This window comes from Lynx canadensis, chromosome B4 (genome assembly GCF_007474595.2).
Source record: "Lynx canadensis isolate LIC74 chromosome B4, mLynCan4.pri.v2, whole genome shotgun sequence".
NCBI lineage: Eukaryota > Metazoa > Chordata > Mammalia > Carnivora > Felidae > Lynx > Lynx canadensis.
In genome coordinates, this window is record NC_044309.1 from 80,645,120 (window position 1) to 80,657,694 (window position 12,575).

The window sequence follows — 12,575 nt, forward strand, 5'->3', positions numbered from 1 at the left end:
ACAGATATATTCAGAACATTTCAATTTAAGGCAGCAGAATACACATTCTCTTCAAGTGCACATGGGACATTCTCCAGACTAGATCACACACTGGGCCACAAATCAGGCCTCAACAAGTACAAAATGATTGAGATCATACCATGCATCTTTTCCAACCACAATGTTATGAAGCTTGAAGTCAACCATAGGAAAAAATTGGGAAAGCCCTCAAATACATGGAGGTTAAAGAACATCCTACTAAAGAATGAATGGATTAACCAGGAAATTAAAAAAGAAATTAAAAAGTACATGGAAACAAATTATATGAACACATGGTAGTCCAGAACCTTTGTGATGCAGCAAAGGTGGTCATATGAGGGAATCATACAGCAATACAGGTCTATCTCAAAAAGCAAAAAAAGTCTCATACACAGTGTAACCCTACACCTAAAGGAACTAGAAAATCAAATAAAGTCTAAACCAAGCAGGAGAAGGGAAGTAATAAAGATTAGAGCAGAAATAAATGATATAGAAACAAACAAACAAAACCCCCACCAAAACAGATCAATGGAACTAAAAACTGATTCTTTGAAAAAATTAATAAAATTGATAAACCCCTAGTCAGACTTATTAAAAAAAATAAAAAGAAAAAAAGGCAGAAATCATCCAAATAAGTAAAATCACAGAGAGGAAAGATCACAACTAACACCACAGAAATATAAATAATTATGAGAGAATATTATGAAAAATTATATGCTTAATAAACTGGGCAATATGGAAGAAATGGATAAATTCATAGAAACATATAAGCTACCAAAATTGAAACAGGAAGAAATGGAAAATTTGAACAGACCCTAACCAGCAATGACATGGAATCAGTAATCAAAAATCTCCCAACAAACAAAAGTCCAATGCCAGATGGCTTCCCAGGGGAAATTCTACAAAACATTTAAAGAAGAGTTAATATCTATTCTTCTCAAGCGCTTCCAAAAAATAGGAAAACTTCCAAACTCATTCTATGAGGCCAGCATTACCTTGATTCTAAAACCAGGCAAAGATCCACTACAAGGAGAATTACAGGCCAATGTCCCTGATGAAAATGGATGTAAAAATTCTCAACAAGATACTAGCAAATGAAATCCAACAGTACATTTAAAGAATTATTCACCACAATCAAGTGGGATTTATTCCTGGGCTGCCAGGGTCATTCAGTATTCACAGATCAATCAACATAATACACCACATTAATACGAGAAAGGATAAGAACCATATAATCTTCTCAATAGATTCAGAAAAAGCATTTGGCAAAATACAGCATCCATCCTCTACAATGTAGGGCTAGATGGAACAAACCTCAACATCATAAAGGCCATATACAAAAGATCCACAGATAATATTATCCTCACTAGGGAAAAACTAAGAGCTTTCCCTCTCAGGTCAGGAACAAGACAGGGATATCCACTCTCATCTCATATCTTATTCAACACAGTACTGGATGTCCTAGCCTCATCAAACAGACAGCAAAAAGACATAAAAGGCATCCAAATCAGCAAGGAAGAAGTCAAACTTTCATATCTGCATGATACTCTATGTAGAAAACCTGAAAGACTCCACCAAAAAATTACTAGAACTGATATATGAATTCAGCACAGTCACAGGATATGAAATCAAAGTCCAGACGTCTGTTGCATTTCTATATACCAATAATGAAGCAGCAATAATGAAGAGAAATCAAGGAATTGATAGCATTTACAATTGCACAAAAACCAAAAGATACATAGGGAAAACCTAACCAAAGAAGTAAAAAGTATGTACTCTGAAAACTATAAAACGCTTATGAAGGATATTGATGATGACTCAAAAAAAATGGAAAAACATTCCATGCTCATGGATTGGAAGAATAAATATTGTTAAGATGTCTATATTACTCAAAGCAATCTACACATTTAAGGCAATCCCTATCAAAATACCACTAGTATTTTTCATAGAGCTAGAACAAAGAATCCTAAAATTTCATGGAACCACAAAAGACCCCAAATAGCCAAAGCAATCTTGAAAAAGAAAAGCAAAGCTGGAGTCATTACAATTCCAGACTTCAAGCTATATTACAAAGCTGTAGTCATCAAGACCGAGTGGTGCTGGCACAGAAACAGACACATAGGTCAATGGAACAGAATACAAAACTCAGAAATAGACCCACAACTATATTGTCAACTAATCTTTGACAAAGCAGGAAAGAATATCCAGTGGAAAAAAGACAGTCTCTTCAACAAATGGTGCTGGGAGAACTGGACAGCAATGTGCCGAAGAAAAAACCTGGACCACTTTCGTACACCATACACAAAAATAAATTCAAGATAGTTGAAAGACCTAAATATGAGACAGGAAGCCATTAAAATCCTTCAGGAAAACACAGGCAGCAACCTCTTTGACATTGGCTGTAGCAACTTCTTACTAGACACATCTCTGGAGGCAGTGGAAACAAAAGCAAAAATGAACTATTGGAAGTTCATCCAGATAAAAATCTGCACAGTGAAGGACACAATCAACAAAACTAAAAGGCAACTGATGGAACGGGAGGATATATTTTCAGGTGACATATTAGATAAGGGGCTGTATCCAAAGTCTATAAAGAACTTATGAAACTGAACACCCAAAAAAATAATCCAGTTAAGAGATGAGCAGAAGACACGAATAGACACTTTTCCAAAGAACACATCCAGATGGCTAACAGACACAAAAAAAGATGCTCAAAGTCACTCATATTCAGGGAAATACAAATCAAAACCACAATAAGGTACCACCTCACACCTGTCAGAATGTCCAAAATTAATAACACAAGGAACAACAGATATTGGTGAGTATGTGGAGAAAGGGAAACCCTCTTACACTGCTGGTGGGGATGTAAATGGGTGCAGCTACTGTGGAAAACAGTATGGAGGTTCCTCAGAAAGTTAAAAATAGGACTAGTCTATGATCCAGCAATTGCACTACTAGGTATTTACCCAAAAGATACAAAAATACTGATTGGAAGGGGCATGGGCATCTCAATTTTTATAGCAGCATTATCTACAATAGTCTAATCATGGAAACAGCCCAAATGTCCATTGATTGATGAATGGATAAAGAAGATGTGGTATGTGCGCGCGCGCACACACACACACACACACACACACACACAGTAGAATATTACTCAATTACTCAGCTATAAAAAGAATGAAATCTTGGGGCGCCTGGGTGGCGCAGTCGGTTAAGCGTCCGACTTCAGCCAGGTCACGATCTCGCGGTCCGTGAGTTCGAGCCCCGCATCAGGCTCTGGGCTGATGGCTCAGAGCCTGGAGCCTGTTTCCGATTCTGTGTCTCCCTCTCTCTCTGCCCCTCCCCCGTTCATGCTCTGTCTCTCTCTGTCCCAAAAATAAATAAATGTTGAAAAAAAAAATTTAAAAAAAAAATAAATAAAAAAAAAAGAATGAAATCTTGCCATTTACAATGAAGTGGATTGAGCTACAGTATTATGCCAAGTAGAATAAGTCAGCCAGAGAAAGACAAATACCATATGATTTCACTCATAATTGGAATTTATGAAACAAAACAAATGAACAAAGGGAAAACAGGAGTGGCAAACCAAGAAACAGACTCTTAACTATAGAGAACAAATTGATGGTTACCAGAGGGGAAGGGGGCAGAGGATGCATGAAATAAGTAATGGGGATTAAGGAATGCACTTGTGATGAGCACTGGGTGATGTATGGAAGTGTTGCATCACTATATTGTACACCTGAAACTAATATTATACTGTATGGCAACTAAGTGGAAATTAAATAAAAAGTTTAAAAAAAAACAAAAAAAGAAAAGAGTGAAAAAATTAAAAGAACATTTTAGAAAGACAAATTTGGAAGGTTAAATAATACGAATGTTCAGGAGAATAAGATAATTATGTAGGATAATTTTTTTTGGTTGTATCCAAGTTGAGGTGCAGGTTTCCAAGTGTCAATTATCACTGTAGCAGTATACTTTTAAAAATTATACTGCTGAACTTGATTAGCAGTGTTGAACTTGATTATTTTAAGTACTGGATTACAAATATTTTCTCATAAGCAGGAAAAAACCTCTCTGACCTCAGCCGCAGCAATTTCTTAATTGACACACCCCCAAAGGCAAGGGAATTAAAAGCAAAAATGAACTATTGGGACCTCATGAAGATAAAAATCTTCTGCACTGCAAAGGAAGCAATCAACAAAAACTAAAAGGCAACCGATGGAATGGGAAAGATATTTGCAAATGACATACGGACAAAGCGCTAGTATCCAAAATCTATAAAGAACTCACCAAACTCCACACCCAAAAAACAAATAACCCAGTGAAGAAATGGGCAGAAAACATGAATAGACACTTCTCTAAAGAAGACATCCGGATGGCCAACAGGCACATGAAAAGATGCTCAACGTCGCTCCTCATCAGGGAAATACAAATGAAAAGCACACTGAGATACCACCTCACGCCAGTCAGAGTGGCTAAAATGAACAAATCAGGAGACTATAGATGCTGGCAAGGATGTGGAGAAACGGGAACCCTCTTGCACTGTTGGTGGGAATGCAAACTGGTGCAGCTGCTCTGGAAAGCAGTGTGGAGGTTCCTCAAAAAATTAGAAATAGATCTACCCTATGACCCAGCAATAGCACTGCTAGGAATCTACTCTAGGGATACAGGAGTGCTGATGCATAGGGGCACTTGTACCCCAATGTTCATAGCAGCACTCTCAACAATAGTCAAATTATGGAAAAAGCCTAAATGTCCATCAACTGATGAATGGATAAAGAAATTGTGGCTTATATACACAATGGAATACTACGTGGAAATGAGAAAGAATGAAATATGGCCTTTTGTAGCAACGTGGTTGGAACTGGATAGTGTTATGCTAAGTGAAATAAGTCATAAAGAGAAAGACAGATACCATATGTTTTCACTCTTATGTGGATCCTGAGAAACTTAACAGAAGGCCATGGGGGAGGGAAAGGAAAAAAAAAAGGTTAGAGAGGGAGGGAGCCATACCATAAGAGACTCTTAAATTTTTTTTTTTCAACGTTTATTTATTTTTGGGCAGAGAGAGACAGAGCATGAACGGGGAAGGGGCAGAGAGAGAGGGAGACACAGAATCAGAAACAGGCTCCAGGCTCTGAGCCATCAGCCCAGAGCCTGACGCGGGGCTCGAACTCACGGACGGCGAGATCGTGACCTGGCTGAAGTCGGACGCTTAACCGACTGCGCCACCCAGGCGCCCCCATAAGAGACTCTTCAACTGAGAACAAACTGAGGGTTGATGAGGGGTGGGAGGGAGGGGAGGGTGGGTGATGGGAATTGAGGAGGGCACCTTTTGGGATGAGCACTGGGTGTTGTATGGAAACCAATCTGACAATAAATTTCATATTAAAAAAAAGGAAAACATTTTCTCATATAATAGAAAATGTTGTGTTATTAGTTACAGTAATTTAATAAATAGGCTAGAAGCTCATTAAAAGTTGTTACCATTAGTAATTTTGAATTTTATCACATAATGCATCTGTATTTTAATGAGATATTTTAGACTTTGTGAAAAAAGGCTGGATTTACAGGGATTTAACAATTATACATTTCTTATATTGATTAACAAATCTTCGTAAACCTGTAGGGAAGCTTTCTCAAGCAACCTTGAATTATTTATGTCCAAAAATTATATCAATGAAGACTTGGAAGGCTATATGATATAACTTCTATATGTCTAAAAACATGAGGAACTCACTAATATTAGTGTCCCCAAATATATTTGAATTGGTTTTTATAACAGAAATATAGGCTAAAGCCAACAGTCTAAAATATAAAAAAAGGTTAAATATAAAATACTGCAAACTTGGGGGAAATAGTTGAACAGACAGAAGAAGGGGTAGGAAAAGTCCACAGAACAAGAACAGGGAACATTAGGCTTAGGAGCAATTCACATAAGGCCAAAACAGAACAAAGCAAAACAAGTTTCTTTTGCCTGCAAGATTATTAAAAGGCAATAAGCTAAAAAAAACCCTTCAGTCTTATATGCCTTAAAAGAGTTATAAATCACAAGTAATTAGGAGTGATATTTCAAGGGGATAGATTATATGCAGCCTGATCTCAAATATTGGCAATGGATTATTTGACAGACCCCACCAAGATAGCAATCATTTAGTTGCTGTTGAAGGAAGATCTAAATAAAAAAATAAGAACATTGAGTCCAGAAATGAGAAAACTATAGGGCAATAGTGTATTTGTCTTTTTAAATTTTGAAAGGATGTCATTTAGAGGATCAAATGGAGGGATGCCTGGGTGGCTCAGTCAGTTAAGCATCTGACTTCAACTCAGGTCATGATCTCACAGCCCCGCATCGGGCTCTGTGCTGACAGCTCGGAGCCTGGAGCCTGCTTCAGATTCTGTCTCCCTCTCTCTCAGCCCCTCCCCCTCCTGCAATCTGTCTCTCTCTCAAAAATAAGTAAACATTTGAGAAATTTTAGAGGATCAAGTGGAGATATTCAGTGTTACTTTAGAAAACGGAATTTTGGGTAAAGGCTTTGAAAGGTGGGGAGAAGTTACAAAGAATAAAACAATCAGGTGTGTAGACATTACAGAAGAGCAAACTGTAGCTTAATATAAAGAAACAAACTTTCTAACAAGGAGTCTTGTCCAAAATAACTTTGTAATTGTCCCGAGAGTATTCAACAAGTGCTCATCATGTAGTCCTCATGGGATGGCCCTGGAGTTTGCTCTTGTTACAAAATTATAATTGACTTATTTTCAGTCCTCTCTCAGAGGGACTTCTTCCTCCAAAAACTTGGTGTCTTTATTTTAAAACTTTATGCTGCAATTCTCTGAGATAGTTTCATGGGATTGGAAAACACTGTGACTACCATCGATTCTGGTTAGTGCTATTTTTGTAGGTCATCAGGGACTGGGGAATCTTGTTACTGGTCTTAAATTTCCATTTGCCCCATCGTCATTCTAAGGCTGGCAAAACATGTCAGCATGGGGGCAGAGATTTTCATGGCATTTGATTTCATAGATTCATTGGCTCTTATTTAAATTTTGGTAGAGAAATACCTATAATTCTCCAACAGAAAGATTCCTAGTCTATCATTTTCACTCAGTGTTCAGGAAGACAGATACAACAGGTTTTCAAACAAAATTATATAAAAGAAAGAGCAAACTTTAATAATAGGTAATGGGAAGTTATGGACCTATGGGCAATGCCACTAACAAAGAACATAGTCATGCCATGCTTAAGGAGGTTGTTATTTTATTGGGGACTAAACAATGTTTGAGATGTTTACTTTTGGACATTGTCATTGATAGTTTTATTCTTAAAATACATCTTCTTTCCTAGACTGAAAGAAGAAGAATTTGAATCTCTTCAGTGTCACATGAAAAAGTTCACAAGATAGAAAAGAAATATAAGTTCAGGTAAGAATAATTATAAAGCAATCTTATCTATTTTTGTCACATAAAATAGCCATGGACATTTTCTACATGCTTAAAAGATATTTTTTTGAGTATCAGAATGTGGTATGCCATATATTAAAGATTATCAAGGTGAGAAGAAACCCCCGTGATTTATATTCCATTGCTTGAGGAAGAAAGCATGGCTAAATCAGACTGGCAATATGATAACTGATTTTTAAATACAGTATTAGTGACATATATTCTATTTTCTCTTGTTCTTTCTCCTTTCCACTGCTTAGAAGACCTCACAGTCATAAAAATCCACCATTATCACTGTTTTGAGTATTTCATACCTAATATTAACTATTTTTAATTCATTTATGAACAGAGATGAATCTTTCATCATCCATATTCTCTAATTTTGTATAAAAGCAATAAACAATATTATCTTACTATATTTTATTACTCTAGGTTAGACTCATCACCTTTTCCTTAAAGGTACATTGACAACATTTTCTGAACCAAAAATCGTGACGCAATTTGGTCCAAATATAATATGGAGCATTTAATGTGAGGATTGTCCATACTAAGGTTGCTGTGGTCATAGACCCTCATAGCTAAAACTTTTATTATCCTTAGTTTGGCATTAAAAAAATGTGTTCTTGGGGTACCTGGGTGGCTCAGTTGGTTAAGCATCTGATTTCGGCTCAGGTCATGATATCACGGTCGTGAGTTCAAGCCTGGCTTTGGGCTGCATGCTGACAGCTCAGAGCCTGAAGCCTGCTTTGGATTCTGTGTCTCCCTCTCTCTACCCTTCCTCCACTTGACTCTGTCTCTCTCTCTCAAAACTAAATAATAAAACGTTAAAAAATGTGTTATTTCAAAAGCTAGCAGTGAATTTATTATTGAGCATTTAGTAATGCATTAAATGTAGTTATAATACTGTAATAAATATTTCATATCTAGTATCATTTCATGCCATAAATTAGTATTGCATTCATTTCTCTTTATCTTCATAGTCAGTGATAAGCACAATACTTGGCACAGAATTGATGCTCAAAAATATTGAATAAACACATTAATGGATAATAATCAGACAGATGAAAATGCATATCTTTGAACTATTAATAGCTTACTTTTATTGATATAGCATCAAAAAAGCAACACCTGATTTGGTATATGAACTTAAGAGTTTTTCTCCTGATCTATCTCCTTCTCTACCCCCTTCTCCTTTTTTTTTATTTATTTATTTATTTATTTATTTATTTATTTATTTATTATTTTTTTATTAAATTTTTTTACATTTATTTAGTTTTGAGAAACAGAGTGAGACAAAGCATGAGCGGGGGAGGGGAAGAGAGAGAAGGAGACACAGAATCTGAAGCGGGCTCCAGGGTCTGAGCAAGCCCTCAGCACAGAGTCTGATGCGGGGCTCGAACCCACTAACTGTGAGTTCATGACTGGAGTCGAAGTCGGAAGCTCAACCGACTGCGCCACCCAGGTGCCCCCCCCTTCTCCTTTTTAAATAAGCCCAAAGGACAAGATCTATGAAGCTTGTGCCTCCTTGCAGAAAGAAGATTTATGTATGAAAAAATTTTAGCATGTCTTTAAAGGGCTTCCTATTTTCTTTAACAATCATCTTTTTCCCATTCCAACCAAACCAGTAAACGATGACTGATGCTTGAAACTGCTCTATTCAGCTTTATGCCTAAAAAAAAAAGGCTTTATTCTATTACTTCTAGAATAAAATATAATCATTCTCATGTATGTTAACCTGTAAACCTAATTATTCCCCCACTTCCTAACAAAACCATATTACTATGCAATTACTTGAATGGGTTTCAAATATATAGCTGGTGAGTGGAGTGAGGAGAGAGAATAGTAATATATTTCATTAATATTTCCCCCCCCCCTTGTTTTGAATCTATATGAATTAATTTCATGTCCTTCTTTGACAAAGTTGTTGGGAGAGGCAACAAATGAAAGAAACAAAGAACATCATGAAAGCTTTTGGATCTGAGGCATTTTTGTAGATAATTGAAAAACAAAAAGGTAAACTTCTTACAATTGAAGAAGGATAGAAAGTCAAGGAGCAACTGAGTACTCTCTAATTTTGATTGCTCCTAAATCATCCATTTTAAATTTACTAAAGACATTTTGTGGATTATTTGCTGGTTTTCATTATTCATACCTCTCCTAGAAAACATGAATGACACCTGGTTTAAATGCCACCAAAGAAGAAAAGATGTGTGGGGGAGGTCATTCTTAATTGACAGTGAGTGTGTTGTTTCATAGAAAAATAACAAAAAAATGTTTCAAATGAACTAAAGTTGCCTTGGTTGCTTAGCAAGTCACCCAAAACCAAACAGATTAATTTAGATGCTGCTAGAAAATCAACATTTATTTTGAAAGCTACTGAGCTTTTACTATCAGGTTAAGAGTTTAATAAAACTTGCTATCTAATCTATTTTTTTTTATACAAGCAGACTTTTGGTTTGTTCCTCACTTTGAAGTTTCTAATTTTCTTTCAAGTTCAGAAGTTGGAGATGACATGGATTTCTTGACAGACTTATTTGAGAAAAACAGTATCAATAAACTTTACAGGATAAAAATTATGAAGGCATCGATCACATTTTACTTTCTCATGTAAATAAAATTAGATGATTTCCAAAAGTTGAAGTCTGATTTTATTTTTAAAGATCTGAAGTAAGACAATTAAGTCTTTAGTAACTTACTTGCTGTTGTAAGAGCTCTTTTTGAAAGAAAGTTCATATTATCTTGAAATGAACTTTTAGCTTCATTTTCTTTCATTAATTATTTTTATTACTGTGTTGAAACAAAGTATTATTACAAAAAATAAATATAAAATTATAAATCAAATTTAACGAAGTGTCTTTTTCTTAGTATGAAGAGTTAGACTTTACTATTTTTGAAATCACAAATGACATCTCACAAACCACCCATATGACAAGGTAGTTAGATATAAGGAAATATCAAATTTTGTTGTGTTGAAATTAACAGTAAACTTGAATAATACATATTTCACTTGGAGTTCAAATTCTTGTTTGAACCTTAACCAGTTGTGTTACCTTAACCAGTTGTATTACCTTAGGCAAGTCTAGTATCTTTCTTTAATTTACTCATGTGTGTAAACTTAATGGTGTAATAGATTTGAGAGTATTCTGTCAACTATGAGGTCTTTTTAATGTGAGTGTTATGTGTGATGAGAGAGAAATAGCGGAAACTTTATGTGTTGACTTTCTGTTATACTTTTAAGCAGAAATTTGCCATGGGTGACAAGGGAGGAGACAACCACTCAGAAGTGACTGACTTCATTCTTGTAGGCATCAGGGTCCGTCCAGAGCTCCACAGTCTCCTCTTCCTACTATTCCTGGTTGTTTATGGGATGGTCCTTCTGGGGAACCTTAGTATGATTGGCATCATTGTGACCGATCCCCGGCTGAACACACCAATGTATTTCTTCCTAGGCAATCTCTCCATCATTGACCTCTCCTACTCCACTGTTATTGTACCCAAAGCCATGGTCAACATCCTATCTCAGAAAAAGACCATATCCTTTGCAGGCTGTGTGACTCAGCTATTTCTTTATGCACTTTTCATGGTCACCGAGGCCTTTGTCCTGGCAGCCATGGCCTATGACCGCTTCATCGCCATCTGCAATCCACTCCTCTACACTGTCCGCATGTCAAGAAGCCTCTGTATCCAGTTGGTGGCTGGTTCCTATCTCTGTGGCTGGGTCAGTTCCATCCTTCAAATCAGTGTAACATTCTCAATGTCTTTCTGTGCTTCCCGAGTCATTGATCACTTCTACTGTGATTCAAACCCCATCGAGAAGATCTCCTGTTCCAATATCTTTATGAATAAGATGGTGTCATTCAGTCTGGCTGTCCTCATTATTTTGCCTACAATAGTTGTTATTGTGGTATCTTACATGTATATTGTGTCTGCAGTTTTAAAAATCCGCTCCAGTGAAGGGAGGAAGAAAGCCTTCTCCACTTGCAGCTCACACCTGGGAGTTGTAAGTTTGCTCTATGGAACTGTTTCCTTTGTCTATCTCACACCTCCAAATAACCCTGAACTTCGTAAAGTGGCTTCAGTATGTTACATTTTGTTCACACCTATGCTGAACCCTTTAATCTATTCTCTGAGAAATAAAGATGTTAAAGATGCCATGAAAAAAGTCATATGGAAGCAAAAAGTTTTACTTTAGGGGCGCCTGGGTGGCGCAGTCGGTTAAGCGTCCGACTTCAGCCAGGTCACAATCTCGCGGTCCGTGAGTTCGAGCCCCGCGTCGGGCTCTGGGCTGATGGCTCAGAGCCTGGAGCCTGTTTCCGATTCTGTGTCTCCCTCTCTCTCTGCCCCTCCCCCATTCATGCTCTGTCTCTCTCTGTCCCAAAAATAAATAAACGTTGAAAAAAAAAATTTAAAAAAAAAAAAAAAGTTTTACTTTAAATCTGCTTCCACTTGTTTTACTGTTTCCTGCCCCAGTTGATTTTGTCTGCTTGATCTTCCAGACTCAAGCGTTTAAAGCTAGGGTTAATTTAAAAAATAAACACCCCCCACTAAAGAAAAACCCACCTTTAACTGTTTTTATTCTGCAGCATTAATAAATAATATCCTATAAGGAAAGCTCCAAACAACATATTCACTTTTTCGCAAGGCAATGTTAAATCTGAAAGTTCTGGACACCATGAAAATTTGCTGCATTTCTACAAAGAGTTATGAATTTCTCATTCTCCAGGTAATACATTGTTACATACATGGGGAAGTATAGAATTTTATAGTTTCTCTTCCTTGTATGCCAAGGTAAAATTGAAGTACAGAAAATACCTAGTATAATGATTAACTCAGAAACTGTGTGAGCCAATGGTTTATATGCAAATGATACTCCATATAAATGTTAGTGTTGTATCTTGTTTTTGATGTCATGCAAAATATTAGAAAGCATGTGCATAATGAGGAGGAAAAGGAAAGGTAAAATAACCAGCGATCTTTGTTAAATTAAAGTGGCTAAAGTAGAAGAAATATGTGAAAATTGCATTGATTTTGTAAATTAAGATATTCTATTTGACTTTCCTTGAATGGTACGGCCATTTCTACTTTGCTGTCACACAACAAAAACATTTTAGGATGTT

The 12,575-nt window shown here is 36.4% G+C and overlaps 1 protein-coding gene across 1 annotated transcript; it reads left to right on the plus strand.

Moving 5' to 3' along the window:
- The first annotated feature begins 10,708 nt into the window (after positions 1-10,708).
- On the plus strand, positions 10,709-11,650 carry LOC115519443 (olfactory receptor 9K2-like). Its single transcript, XM_030323401.1, has one exon. It carries the CDS (start codon positions 10,709-10,711, stop codon positions 11,648-11,650), a length of 942 nt encoding a protein of 313 aa, XP_030179261.1.
- Positions 11,651-12,575: the final 925 nt, after the last annotated feature.

Excerpts from the sequence above, each read along its gene's own strand:
- LOC115519443 (XM_030323401.1), top strand. The coding sequence starts at position 10,709 with ATGGGTGACAAGGGAGGAGACAACCACTCAGAAGTGACTGACTTCATT.